Source organism: Capsicum annuum, chromosome 10 (assembly GCF_002878395.1).
Source record: "Capsicum annuum cultivar UCD-10X-F1 chromosome 10, UCD10Xv1.1, whole genome shotgun sequence".
Taxonomy (NCBI): Eukaryota; Viridiplantae; Streptophyta; class Magnoliopsida; order Solanales; family Solanaceae; genus Capsicum; species Capsicum annuum.
Window position 1 is genome coordinate 180,255,152 of NC_061120.1, and position 14,400 is coordinate 180,269,551.

Below are 14,400 nucleotides of genomic sequence, written 5' to 3' on the forward strand. Positions count from 1 at the left end.
AAGCCAGAACCATGTGGTCAATTTGAATTGAAGAAGAATATGGTGCAATTGTTGAATTCAGCGGGGCAATTCCTTGGCCTTTCATACGAAGGTCCACAGCAGCACATACAGACCTTCTTGAAAATAAGCGATACTTACATTCCTAAAGAGGTGAGTTCTGATTATGTCAGATTGACGTTCTTTCCTTTTTCTCTAATGGGGGAAGCAAAAAGGTGGTTATATGCTGAACCACCACTCTCCATTACTTCATAGGAAGATCTAGCTCAGAAGTTCCTTATTTGATTCTTTCCATCTATGAAGACTGTACGCTTGAGGAGTGAGATCTTGAGTTTCTGAAAGAAAAAAAGAAGAGAATCTCTTCTAAACTTGGGATAGATTTAAGGGTATGCTCAAAAATTGCCCTCACCATCATTAGTCCAATGATGTTCTTGTTCATACTTTTATTGAGGGATTGGAGCCACACACAAAGATTCTCTTAGATTCAGCAGTAGGTGGATATGATTTTGAGAAGATGTATGAAGAATTATACACACTGGTGAATCGGACTTCACAAAGGAACCCTGACTGGCATGGTGATTCAAGGAGTACTCCTAGGAAGGTTGCAGAGGTATTGGAGGTAGACCAATTCACTACATTACAAGCACAGATTGCAGCTAGGTAAAATCATATGATTACTCAGCTTAATAACATAAAGTTGGGAGTTACACAAACAGCAACCACAGCTAATGCAGTCCAAATAATGAATTCTTAGTGTGAGATTTATGGAAGTGGTGAGCATGTAGAAGATGTTTGTACAGCTAATCCGGATTTTGTCAACTACGTAGGAAATATAAATTGTCAAGGATAGCAAATTTTTGGTAACACATTTAATCCCAATTGGAGAAACCATCCTATTTTCTCATGGAGTGAAAATCAGGCGCAAAATGCAAACCAGTTCAAGGGACCAGTGCAACCAAATCAATAGCCAGCTCAAAATATTCAGGCAACTACTCAAGACAGAAATATAGAGGAGTTAATGAAGCAGTTTATGACTCAACAGGCACAGTTTACAGCAGAAATAAAGACTAAACAAGCAAAGTTTGCAACGGAGTTAAAGAGACAACAATTGCTTACTATAAATCTAGAGTTGCAACTGGGTTAAATTGTAGGAGCACAGAATAAAAGACCTCAAATAGCATTACCTAGCGATACAAAGACAAATCCTAACCATGTGAATATGGTTACAACAAAAAGTAGGAAACAAACCAAGGATATAGTTCAAGACCAAGTGAGACCCACAATCATTGATGATAGTTCTAAAGACAATGCAGAGAAAAAAGTCAAGAAAAAAAGCAAAAAGTAATGAATTCATATGTAGAAGAAGACTCTCCCCTTACCCTTTCCTCAAAGGGCAAGGAAGCATCAAGAGGAGGTGAGTTATAAGAAGTTCTTAGAACTTTTAAAGCAAGTTCATGTAAATTTGCCTCTTGTTGGCATTCTGCAGAGTGTGCCAAAATATGCAAAATACTTAAAGGATATAGTTGTAAATAAGAATCGATTGACTGAATATGCTACAGTTGCACTTACTGAGGAGTGCACATCAAAGATTCAAAACAAATTACCCACAAAGCTGAAGGATCTAGGTAGTTTCACTTTGCAGATTACCATTGGACAGACCATTAGTGCGCGTGGATTGTGACATTTGGGAGCTAGCATCAATCTTATGCCCACATCGTGGTACCAAAAGATGGGTCTTGGGAGTCCTAAACCTACTACTATTGTTTTGTAGTTAGCAGATAGGTCCCTTTCCAGGCTTGATGGTATTATTGAAGATTTCTTAGTGCAAGTGGGATCCTTAATCTTTTCGGTGGATTTTGTAATTCTTAACTTCGAAGCTGATCCTGTTTTTTCATTTATTTCGAGACGACCTTTCTTAGCAACAGGATAATCATTAATTGATGTAGTGGTAGGAAAAATGACAATGAAAGCGCATGATAAAGTGGAGGTTTTTGATGTGTATAAAAAGATAAAATTGCCAGCTATTTATGAGGAGTTGTCGGCTATATCTGTTATCAATCTTGAATCTAATCAGAGGCTGCTATTGTCAGATGATCCCTTAGAGAGAGCTTTGGTAGGTCATGATCTATATGGAGACGTAGAATCATTGTCATTAGTCCAAGTCATGAATTCGGCGCTCATTGAAATAAGAAAATTTCTTTTTGAGCCATTGAATAGGCCAATTAGTCCATCCCCCAAAGCTTCAATTGATAAAGCTGCAAAATTAGAGCTTAAGGTTCTTTCTACTCACTTGAAATATGTTTACCTTGGTGATAATGATACCTTGCCTGTTATTTTGTCTACAGGATTATCTGATATGCAGGTACAAGAAGCAATGACAGTTTGAAAAGGAGGAAGAAGGCGATCGGGTGGTAAATGTCTGATATTACAAAAATAAATTTAGTTTTTTGCATGCACAAAATACATATGGAGAAAGGTTTTAAGCCACAAGTGCAACAACAACGTAGGTTGAATCCAGTGATGAAAGACGTTGTACGGAAAGAGGTCATTAAGTGGCTCAGTAATGGGATTGTTTATCCAATATCAGATAGCAAGTGGGTAAGCCCAATACAATATCCCAAAGAAAGGTGGGATGACCGTGATTACTAATAAAGCAAATGATCTAATCGCCACTCGTATGGTGACAGAATGGAGAATTTGTATTGACAATCGGATGCTAAATGAAGCCATAAGAAAGGATCACTATCCTATTCCATTTATTGATCAGATGCTGGGTAGGTTGGTAGGACAGGAGTATTACTATTTTATTGATGGCTACTCAGGCTATAATCAAATCACCATTGTTTCTGAGGATTAAGAGAAGACAACTTTTACTTGCCCATATGGTACCTATGCCTTCAGACGTATGCCCTTTGGCCTTTGCAATGCACTTACAATATTGTAGAGATGTATGATGACAATCTTCTATGACATGGTGGAATAATTTGCAGAGGTATTTATGGAAAATTTCTCTGTGTACGGTGATTCTTTCAATAAATGCTTACAGAATTTAGATCGAGTCCTAGCTCGATGTGAAGAGACAAATTTGGTGCTGAACTGGGAGAAGTGCAACTTTTTGGTAAAGAAAGGAATTGTCTTTGGCCACAAAGTGTCATGCAGAGGACTTGAGGTAGATCGGGCATAAATTGAAGTGATTGAAAAGTTGCCTCACCCAGTTATAGTGAAAGGAGTGTGAATTTTCCTGGGGCATGCTGGTTTCTACAGGCATTTTATTCAGGATTTCTCAAAGATCTCAAGCCCGATGTGCAAACTGTTAGAAAAAAAGGCCAAGTTCAATTTTGGGGCAAATTGTAAAGAAGCATTTGAGAAGCTAAAAAAGAAGCTGATTGAAGAACCTATTTTGATTTCTCTGGATTGGGAATTTTCGTTTGAATTGATGTGTGATGCTAGTGACATGGTTGTAGGAAATGTTTTGGGGCAAAGAAAAAAAAAGGTATTTCGCGTTATTTACTATGCTAGTAAAGTCTTGAAAGATGCCCAAATAAATTATACAGTGGTGTATGCATTTGATAAATTTAAAGCATACTTGGTGGGCACAAAGGCTATTATTCACACAGACTATGCATCCATCAAATATCTCTTCAATAAAAAGAATGCAAAGCCTAGGTTAATCAGGTGGATTTTGTTATTACAAGAGTTTGACTTAGAGTTTCGTGATCGTAAAGGAGCAGAAAATCAAGTTGCAGACCATTTTTCAAGGTTAGAAACTCATAATCATGTTATTGATAACCCTCTCTGCATTCGGGAAGAGTTTCCAAATGATAAATTATTGTCTATAAAGAAGTGTAAAGTTCCTTAGTATGCGGACATTGTAAATTTGTTGGCAAGTAGATTTTATCTTCCTGAAAGTACAATTCAATAGAGGAAGAAATTGCTTTATGATTCTCGTGCTTTTATATGGGATGAGCCTTATCTTTTCAAGTAAGGCCCGGATGGTATTATACAAAAATACATTTTGCAATTTGAATTTGCACAAGTACTACAAAAGTGTCATTCATCCCCTTATGGTGGACATCATTGGGGTGAAAGAACCTCAAGAAAAATGTTGCAATCCGACTTTTTTTGGCCAACATTGTTTTGATATGCAATAGCTTTTGTAAGGAGTTGTGATCAATGAAAAGGTTGGGAACGATTTCAAGGCATCATGAGATGCCCCTGAACAATATCCTTAAAGTAGAAGTATTTGATGTTTGGGGGATTGATTTTATGGGACCATTCCCACCATCAAATGGTAATTTGTACATCATAGTGGCACTTGATTACGTATCTAAATGGGTGGAAGTTGCAGCTTGTCCTACTAATGATCAAGAGTAGTGCTGAGTTTCGTGAAGAAGCAAATATTTTCCAAGTTTGGTACTTCAAGAGCTATAATCAGTGATGGAGGTACGCACTTTATTAACACTTGGTTCAAGACTCTTTTAGCTAAATATGGTGTTAAGAATAAGGTGTCCATTGCGTATCATCCATAAACAAGTAGACAAGTTGAGGTCTCTAACCAGAAGATTAAACAAATACTACAGTAGACTGTTAATGGGCAACGAAAGGATTGGGCCGAGAAGTTAAATGATGCATTATAGGCATACCAAACACCGTATAATATGCCTATTGGTACTTTCCCATATCATTTAGTTTATGGGAAAGCATGTCATTTACCTATTGAGCTTGAGCATCAAGCTTATTGGGTTGTTAAAAAGTTCAATTTTGAGATGAAAGCCACAGGAGAAAAGAGATTGTTGCAGCTCATTGAATTAGATGAATTTCGTCTCGATTCTTATGATAACGCAAATCTTTACAAGGAGAAAACTAAGAGGTGGCACGATAGACAGATTCAAGATAGAGTGTTTAGACCCAGACAATTTGTTTTGCTATTTAATTGGGGATTAAAGTTGTTTTCAGGCAAATTACGGTCTAAGTGGTCTGGGCCTTTCGAAGTAGTACAAATGACACCTCATACAGTGATTGAATTATGGAACAAGGAGAAAGCTGAGAAGTTTCTGGTGAATGGACAATGTGTGAAGCATTACTAGGCTGATCATGGAGATAAGCACAACGTGTTCATCACTTTTGCTGAGGAGTGACACTGAGCTAAGTCGTGCCACGAAGTAAAATAAGTCATTGTGTGGGAGGAAACCCACAAATATAATGTAATAGGTATTTTACTTTTTAGTTGTTAAGGACAAAAAGATAAGTCGTGCCACGACCAAAAATAAGGCACTGGGTGGGAGGTAACCCATTTTTTTCTTACATGATTTTGTTATTTTTGGTTGATGTGCAGAAATGAGAAACTTGATAGAGATAGAAAAGATGAGAAGAGGGTGAACATTGACCTTTTAGTAAGTAAATAGGTGATACATGGTGTGAGAAAAAGGTAAGGGGTAAAATATGGAAAATTTAGCCTTAGAAAATTTTTTGGATGCAATTTCCAGTGGATCAATGCTATCTTGATGCGTCACGTCAATGTCCATCATGCCCACACTTAGAAAAATTTTCTAAGGCTATTTCTAGTAAACTAACGTGATGTCAACGCGTCGCGTTAGTCCTACAATGCGTTACCCATCGTGTCACGTCAGTTTTCATCCAGGTAACACTTAGAATAATTACTTGAGGTAACTTCTAGTGTGACGACGTGGACTCAAAGCATCGCATCGATTCTTCAATGTAATTTCTGTCGCGTCGCTTCATCTGCATCCATCGGTAAAAAGTTAAACCTAATTTACCCCCACTATAAATACCTCACCTCACTCATTTTCCCCCCACTCCCTAAACCCTAGCCGCACCGCCTCATTTTTTCCAAAACCCTAAATTTTCTCCTTTTAGAAGTCTTGTCCTTTCTTGGCAATAACAACAAGATTCAACTTCATCCTCATCCTTTCAACTAAGACCAAGGTAAGTTTGTTATTTTTACTCTTATGGATCCAAGTGCTCTACATGATGCCATAAGTTGGTTTTATTAAAATTTGTGATATAAAAATTAGCTTGAATTAAAGTTATGTGTCCAATATTTTGGGTTCAAATTATTTAAACTTTCATTGAATGTTAATTCAAACTAGTTGGAGAATATTAGGGGGTGATGGTGAGATATTATTGTTGTTGGTTTGCTCTTTCTCAGGTGGGAAGCTAATGTACTATGAAATGGGATTCTTGATTTAACTGATTTGGTTACACTAAGGGTCTGAGATCTAAATTGATAGATAATTGAGTGTTTTGCTGCACCATGTGTTGAATTTCAATGATTTAGGATGTGCTTGATTCACAACATAATAGCTACTAAGTGTGGGGTGGATATCAATCTTACACTACCTTAGTAATAGCTATTTCTTAATTGGGTGCTATTGACGTGAGATCAGGGTTGACATATGAAGGAGCATAGGTAAAAGTGTTAAAGAGAGGTAATATAATAATGAATCCATATTTTCTCTATACAAGTTAGTAGTCACTAGGTTAGCATGATGAGATTTATTTAAACTGCCATATCCTTGAGATGAAATTTTTGTTTGATGCTAGAACATTGATAATGGTAATTGTGTTGAACAAGGGAAATCTGAGTACCTTGAGTCCCTCTTTTATGAACCTATGCTAGCAACCAAGTATGGCGTAAATTTCACACTTAGTGGTTGCTAGTTCCGAAGGTGTTTGCTTTATGTGTTTGTGGGTTGTTATGTTTGATAGGTACAATGTCGAGTAGCCATCAACAATGAAGCAATGGGAGAATATAGCTGGTACGTCTGAGCCCAAGCATAAGAGGAGCTGCCAAGCTATCGTATGCCCTCAGCCCCACATGTTCCTAGGGGTCAAAGGAGGTTCGGGACCAAGGTTGTGGTTGAAGTAGTGAGAAAATGGTATTCGCAGCATAAAGAGTTGAAATATTCAGCCGATCAATTCATTAATAGGGCAAGCCTGATGAAATAATATCCATCTATGGTGTGAAGAATAGAGTTGAAACACATGAATTTCCTATTTGAGAACCCAGCTGAATACAAGTTAAGCTTACTGAGGGAATTCTATGTGAATTGGAACCCAAAAGACTCTGAGGTTGAGGTATGTGGTCATGTGATCACTTTATCTGCTAATACTATTAATGAGCTGCTAGGTACACCCTTTGTGGATGCGAAGAGTAATACCCCGTACTTTACCTAGCTTGAAATCGCCCCAAGAATGTTAGAAACTTGCTTTGCAAGATGAATCAACTTTTGTACATGTAGAATTTTTAACATTTTTCATTTTTTTAAGGAGAAATTGAATAAGCTTTCCATCGATGCCCATTTCGTCAAAATTTGACATCGAAAGAGAAAGTTATGGCCGAAATATAGGAAGTAGTCAAAACTACCCAGGTGCGATGGTGAGAGCCTGTCATGCCTCAAATCTTATTGGGGTGGACTGGCACCCGTAACCGAGGAGGCCCGGGAGAACCAGCTCATAACCTTATACTTCCCATGCATACCTCTATGACAACCCGAAATTCGGACAGCATCATGTTGCATATAAAAGGAAATAATCACCTGTATAAGCTCGAGCACACATATATATGTATATACAATACTTGGCTGTTGGAGTCATCACGTCTGTTAACAAAACACCACCTTGACTGTAATTTAGGTCTACAAAGCCTCTAGACAATACACAGAGTTTAACTAAGGTTGGGACATACCCCGCCATATAAATAACTTCTATACAATACCAAAAATAACTGGATATGACACGGAAATTCTCGAAGCCAAAAGCAGTTAGATATCCTGGCTCCTACTTGTACGGTGTATGAGCTAAGGTACCTGTTCCTGCAGCATAAAATGCAGGTCCCCCGTGGGGGACGTTAGTACAAAATATGTACTGAGTATGTAAAACTGTAGATAATCACATACGACATAGGAGCTCAATAGAAATCAGAAACAAGTGAATAAATCGTAATAGGAGTAGACCACACTTACTGGAACTTGTGACAACTTGTACATTGTATTTATTCAATCATTTTACCTTCGTTCTTATCATCTTTGTAATCATTACTGTACTGTACTATGACCATTAGGTTGCCTCCAGTACATATCAACTGAGATCGACCCATGATATGCTTATGCCCCTGGGATACCACCCATAAACACATAAATAGGGATCGACCCATGATAGACTTATGCCCCTGGGATACCACCCGATAAGAGATAACTTCCATCACTTAGTTCAATTAATCTTTGAGATTGTTATTTCGGTCGCCATCGCATTTTTGATACTTTGAAAAAATGATACATTAATAAGAGACATATAAATAGACCATCAATGCAATAACAATGAAGTAAGAACTCATTGGCACATCAATGAAGTGTTTTGGAGTCATCAATGCCATAACAATGAAGTAGGAACTTATTGGTATATCAATGAAACATTTTGGAGTCATTAATAGCACATGGATCTTGTTTGAGTAACCGGATACCTTCTGACATTCATTAGTGCAATAAACATGTAAGATTTGGAAAACAAGCAAGTATTGGAATGTCTTGACATCTTGTAGGGTGGAAACAAGTTCATTGATAATGTAGGACATCATACAAAACCATTATGGATAACATGTTATTGAATAACTTTGGAAACTTTCTTAATAGAACAATTGTTCACTTTTATGCCAAAGATATGGTATAGCGTATGCTTTACATACCTGACTGTCAACCTTCAATACTAGTCCCAAATGGACTTCCCGTCTTTTTGGATTACTTATCTACAATGAACATATATAGCAATCTAGTATTAGCAACCAAACATCACAATTCAATTATTTGAATTCACCAAACTAGTGGTTAAGTAGTAAGCCTTAATTACACCATAAAGGGTGTCACTTTAACCTTCTTATACTCCAATTACATTCACATGCCATGCATATTCATACAAAATCCTCCAATATCAAGTTTGGATTCATTTATCCTTCCAACCCATCCATTAAACCAAATTGAGCCATAGACATAAATAATCATCAATTCAATAGTATATCACCATATCCACCTTCCATAACTCAATTACCATATCCACCTTCCACAATTCAATAAAACCAAACCATGGAAAATAGTCCATAACCCTATTTCCATCACCTTTCAATAACAACCAATACATATAATCCTCTATCACACATATACATATGGAAAAGAATAAAGGCAAACAATATTCATACCTTAGAATTATCCTCTTGATTATTCAATCCTGTTTGCACAAATTATAGGAGTCGTTCGAAGCTCTCGAGATGACAAACGCAGTTATCGGATTACTTTGGAATTTCTACGGTTGAATCAAAAGCAATTTAAAGGTCAAATTTGTCTAGGGTTTGTTCTTTCTCAATGATGGATGATGAAAATAAGTTTTTGAACTCATATACATGTATATATACACATATTCCCGTCCATAATATAATAGAAAATGACCAAAATGGCTTTAAAATTTAAATAATGTCAAATCTGTCCTTTGGTAGACTGTTTTGATAAGCTAAAGTAGATCGACCATAACTCTTTGATACGATATTAGATTTGGGTAAAATTAGTATCGTTGGAAGGATAATTCAAAGGTATTTCATTTCATATAAATTAGGCCACCCAGTTCGTCCTATACAAGGATTTGTGGTCATTTGAAGTTGACCCTAAAAATTTGTTTTGATAGGCTTAAGTAAAACGAGTATAAATCCTTACTCAGATGTTGGATTTGGATGAAACCAATTGAATTGGAAAGAATACTCAAAGATATTTATTTTCATAGGTCTCAGTTCTCCCAGTTCATTATATTAAGGGAGTTATGATCATTCGAAGTTGACCCAAAAATTCAGCTGGCCTCAGTAGTTTGTGTGCAGGAAATTTTCCTGCACATTTACTATTCCCAAATATCCCGGCAACTATTTTATAGTTTCGAACGTGCTCGATTATATCCGAAACCTATCTATTTTTGGAAATCTTTATATCATTGGAAAGCTTATTCAATAACCTTCGCATAGAACTATCGAAGGGAAAATTCCGGTATAAATAAAATAAAATAAAATAAATTGATTCTATATAAATAAGACCAATACACATACTTGAATACGCCAATACAAGTACTTGAATATGGGGTGTTACATCCTTCCCCCCTTTAGGACATTCGTCCTCGAATGTTAGCGTAGTTATTCAACCGAAACAAGTTCAAGTCCATCATTAATATTCACATCATCACATAAATACTATGCATATATAAAAAAAACTTACTTGTTAATATTCTAACTCCGTTTCTTGAACTTCCTCTTCATGTTTGAACAAATGAGGGTACTTAGATTTCATTGCTTCCCCAGCTTCCCATGTAATCTCTTCCCTTTGACAATTTCTCCAACGTACTTTCATAAATGCTATCTCTTTATTTCTCATCTTCTTAATTTGGCGATCTAGAATAGCAATAGGCACTTCCTCATAGGTAAGATCTTCCGTAACTTGCACATCCTCAGTAGAAGTGATATGTGATGGATCTCTGATGCACTTTCGAAGTATTGACACATGAAATATCAGATGTACTGATGAGAGCTCTTGGGGTAGCTCTAATTTATATGCAATGTGTCCAAACCTTCGAGTGATCTTATACAGGCCTATATAACGTGGACTCAACTTCCCTTTCTTTCCAAATATCATTACCCCTTTCATTGGTGATACCTTCAAAAATACCCAATCACCTATAGAAAACTCTGGCCCTCTCCTTCTACTATCCGCATATGACTTGTATTGACTTTGGGCTATTTTCAGTCATTGCAAAATTACTTTAACCTTCTCTATGGCTTGATAAACAAGATCAGGTCCGAAAATAAGAGTTTCACCCACTTCGAACCATCCTATTGGTGATCTACACTTCCTTCTATATAAATCTTCATATGGTGTCATTTTGATACTTGAATGATAGCTATTATTGTAGGCAAACTCAATAAGAGGTAAATGATCATCCCAGTTGCCCTTAAAATATATTACACAAGCTCGTAGCATATCTTCAAGTATTTGGATGGTACGTTCTGCTTGTCCATCTTTTTGAGGGTGAAAAGCTGTACTCAACTTCACATGTGTTCCCAAACACCTCTAAAATACTTCCAAAAGTTTGTGGTAAATTGGGTTCCCCGATCTGATATAATAGAGATTGGCACTCCATGTAATTGGACTATCTCTTTAATGTACAGTTTTGCATACTCTTCAACTGTGTAAGTGGTCCTAACTGGTAGGAAATATGTGGATTTGGTAAGCCTATCAACAATCACCCATATAGAATCAAACTTCCGAGATGTATGAGGCAAACCAATAATGAAATCTATGTTGATCATGTCCCACTTCCAGCTTGGAAGATCAATGCATTGCATATAACCTCTGGGTATTTAGTGCTCAACTTTAACTCTTTGACAATTTGGACATTCAGATACAAATTCTGCAATGCTCTTCTTCATGTCATTCCACCAATACATATCTTTCAAATCTTGATACATTTTGTTTAATCCTGGATGAATGGAATACCTTGAATAATGTGCCTCTGTCATAATCTTCTTTCTTAGCCCGTCTACATCCGGCACACACAATCGGTTTTGGCACTGAAGTACTCCTTCTCGCGTAAGCTCAAATGCCTTGGTCTCACCACTCTGAACGTTCTCCTTAAGATGTAATAAAATAGGATCTGCATATTGCTTCTCTTTCACTTATGGATAGCATATAATAGAAGAGACAATAGTTAATTTATTTTAGCTTTAAATACATTAAGTTATTATTTTACTGAGAAAAATACTACTAACTGGTTTAAATTCTATGTTGTTATCAGAGGACAGCAAAAAGGCGTGTTCCAGACTTGGATAGAGGTAATGGACACCATAAAAGATTATAAAATACCTCTTTTTAAAGGTTTTTATGACCTATCAGAGACTCTAGACTTTGTCCGGAGAAATTTAGGACCAAATTATTTTATTACCCTAGCCTTAAGACTAGAAACACAAAAAATTCTTCAATATAATATTAACAAAGACATAGATAAAATTATATTTTGTGATCATTGTTCCTCTATGACTGAAGCTTTTAAAAGACTGAATCAAGCCAATTAAGTTTTAAGACAAGATAATGAAAACCTTGTAAAAGAAAAAGGACAAATGTTAGAACATATAAGTATTTTACAAAAGCATATAAAAATCCTTTATTTTAAACTTTCACAATAGACTCAGCCAATTTATGATACCCAACCAAAGAGTTCTCCATCTTCTTCAAAAATGGAAAAACCCACTGTATCGGGTAATGATACAGGTAGTCCAGCTCAAACGGTAGTTGGTAAAGACTTCTCAAATCTATTAATGGGTGTGCATTCCCCAATGAATGCAAAAATACCTACTGTATCGGGTAATGATACAGCTAGTCCGGCTCAAACGGTAGCTGATAAAGACTTATCAAATCTGTTGATGGCTGACACTTTTGACAAAAAGTGTAGGAAGAATACTCCCAACTAGTTTTAAAACCACAGGTATTCAGACACCAGATGAAGAAAGTTCTTCTCAGAATAAGAAGGGTTTTTCATTCAGAAAAAAGAAAAATAAAAAAATAAATATAGAAAAAATAGTAGCAGACTCAATAAAAAAGTTGTTAGCAGAACAATTGCCTAAGGAGATAGCAATGAATCTAGAACCACCAGAGCAAAGACCCAGAATTTTTTTAATTCCAAGAGAAGAAACAAGATCACCTAGAACTGGAACAAGACTGGGATTATCAGACGGAGATGGTGACGAGTATGAACTAGAATACAACTCAGCCATGGATCAATTTGCCCAAAACCCAAACCCAGACGATGATTCAGGAATGGGGTTTGATTCAGAAGCTTTACATAATTTGGATACATAAGAAATGACGATATCTACAAAAGACAAAATAACAAATGTATGGAATATCAGATAAATAAATGGACGAAGGAGAATTAAAGAAAGACATTAGCCGCCGGGCTGACCCAAGTTGATAAAGTCTTGCTAAAGTCTTTAGAAAGAATTTGAAGTTCACAAAAAAGTTAAGATTTGAAGTCCAGGGATGCCTATAAATACCCCCTTAATGGAAGACTTAAACATGTACCAAAGAGAAAAAAAAAAGGCAAGAAAAAATCAAGAGTGAGAAAGTTCTTTAGTTTTCTTAGGTTCTTTAAGTTTCTTAGTTTTTAAAGTTTGTAAGTTACTTTCAAAAAAAAAGGAGAGAGTGTGAAAAGTGTGAAAAATTTTCTTATTTCTTCATTTTCGGTAACTATCAACTTTCAGGGGACTCCCGAAAGGGAAACCTCACTTCTTCCTTAAAGCATGTAAGTAATAGTTACATAGATCTTTGTATTTTTCTCCCAAGATTATAAGTTATGTTTGAATTAAAAAAAGTTTATATTTTCTTTCACATGTATTTTAATATTATTAAGATCTGGATCATCGGCGGTTTACCGTCAGTTTTTTGATCTTGTAAAATTTGTAAATTACTTATAAAAATACCCTCAGTATATGGTTATTCTCTCAGTATTTTAGCAATAATGATGGATTAATCTATAAATTCCTAGGGACTTGAAAAGTCTGAAGAAGATTAAAAAAGGACTATTGTTATTCTTCCGGGGTGTGATTAAAGAAGATATTGATAAAATACCTAAAACTGAAGAGAAAGAGATGAACAGGGTATAAAAAAAATATTTTGGGAGAAAATATACTTGGATCTTTATGACTTGGACACTTACACTGGACTAAGGACAACGAAGGACGGAGTACTGAGTAGGACTTTATACTATATTAAAACGCAACCGCGATAACTCTATTTTAATATCTTAAAATTACTTACCTGCTTTAATAACTTGTTATATATAATTTTCTTGCTATATTTATCTATGTATAGTTTTACACTAACAATATAATCTATGATATATTATATCTATATAATCTACGATATATATTATAATACATAAACTAAAGGATATATATATATATATATATATATATATATATATAAGTAATATATATTCTTGCTTACTATTATTATTACTAGTAGTAGTATAAGTTTGTCTATATATAAGGTTATAATATATATATCTACTTTATTGTTATTATTACCTAATATTTAATACATATATTGTCACGACCCGAACTACGGCCTGTCCGTGACGGACATCCCGAACCATGAAGGCCCGGATGTCCTACTCTATCTGATCTGGCAATCATTCACAACATTCATATAATAAAATAAAATGCGTAATTATAATCTAATACAGAAACATGGTCATACTCTGGATTCAGTTTAACCATAAGGAATGAAATCTGAAATCAACTAAACAACTTCTGAAACAGTCTGCGAAATCTCTACTACATGATCTAAAGATAACTATCTGAAA

At 35.7% G+C, this 14,400-nt stretch overlaps 1 protein-coding gene and 1 non-coding gene across 2 annotated transcripts; one reads left to right on the forward strand and one right to left on the reverse strand.

Annotated features, from left to right (window-relative positions):
• Positions 1 to 306: 306 nt before the first annotated feature.
• On the reverse strand, positions 307 to 414 carry LOC124888234. The gene has a single exon (XR_007046365.1). It is a non-coding gene; the product is annotated as a small nucleolar RNA R71 (small nucleolar RNA).
• A 4,241-nt stretch (positions 415 to 4,655) lies between these two features.
• On the forward strand, positions 4,656 to 5,084 carry LOC124887842. The gene has a single exon (XM_047397759.1). The coding sequence runs from the start codon at positions 4,656 to 4,658 to the stop codon at positions 5,082 to 5,084; it is 429 nt and encodes a 142-aa protein (XP_047253715.1).
• The last annotated feature ends 9,316 nt before the right edge of the window (positions 5,085 to 14,400 follow it).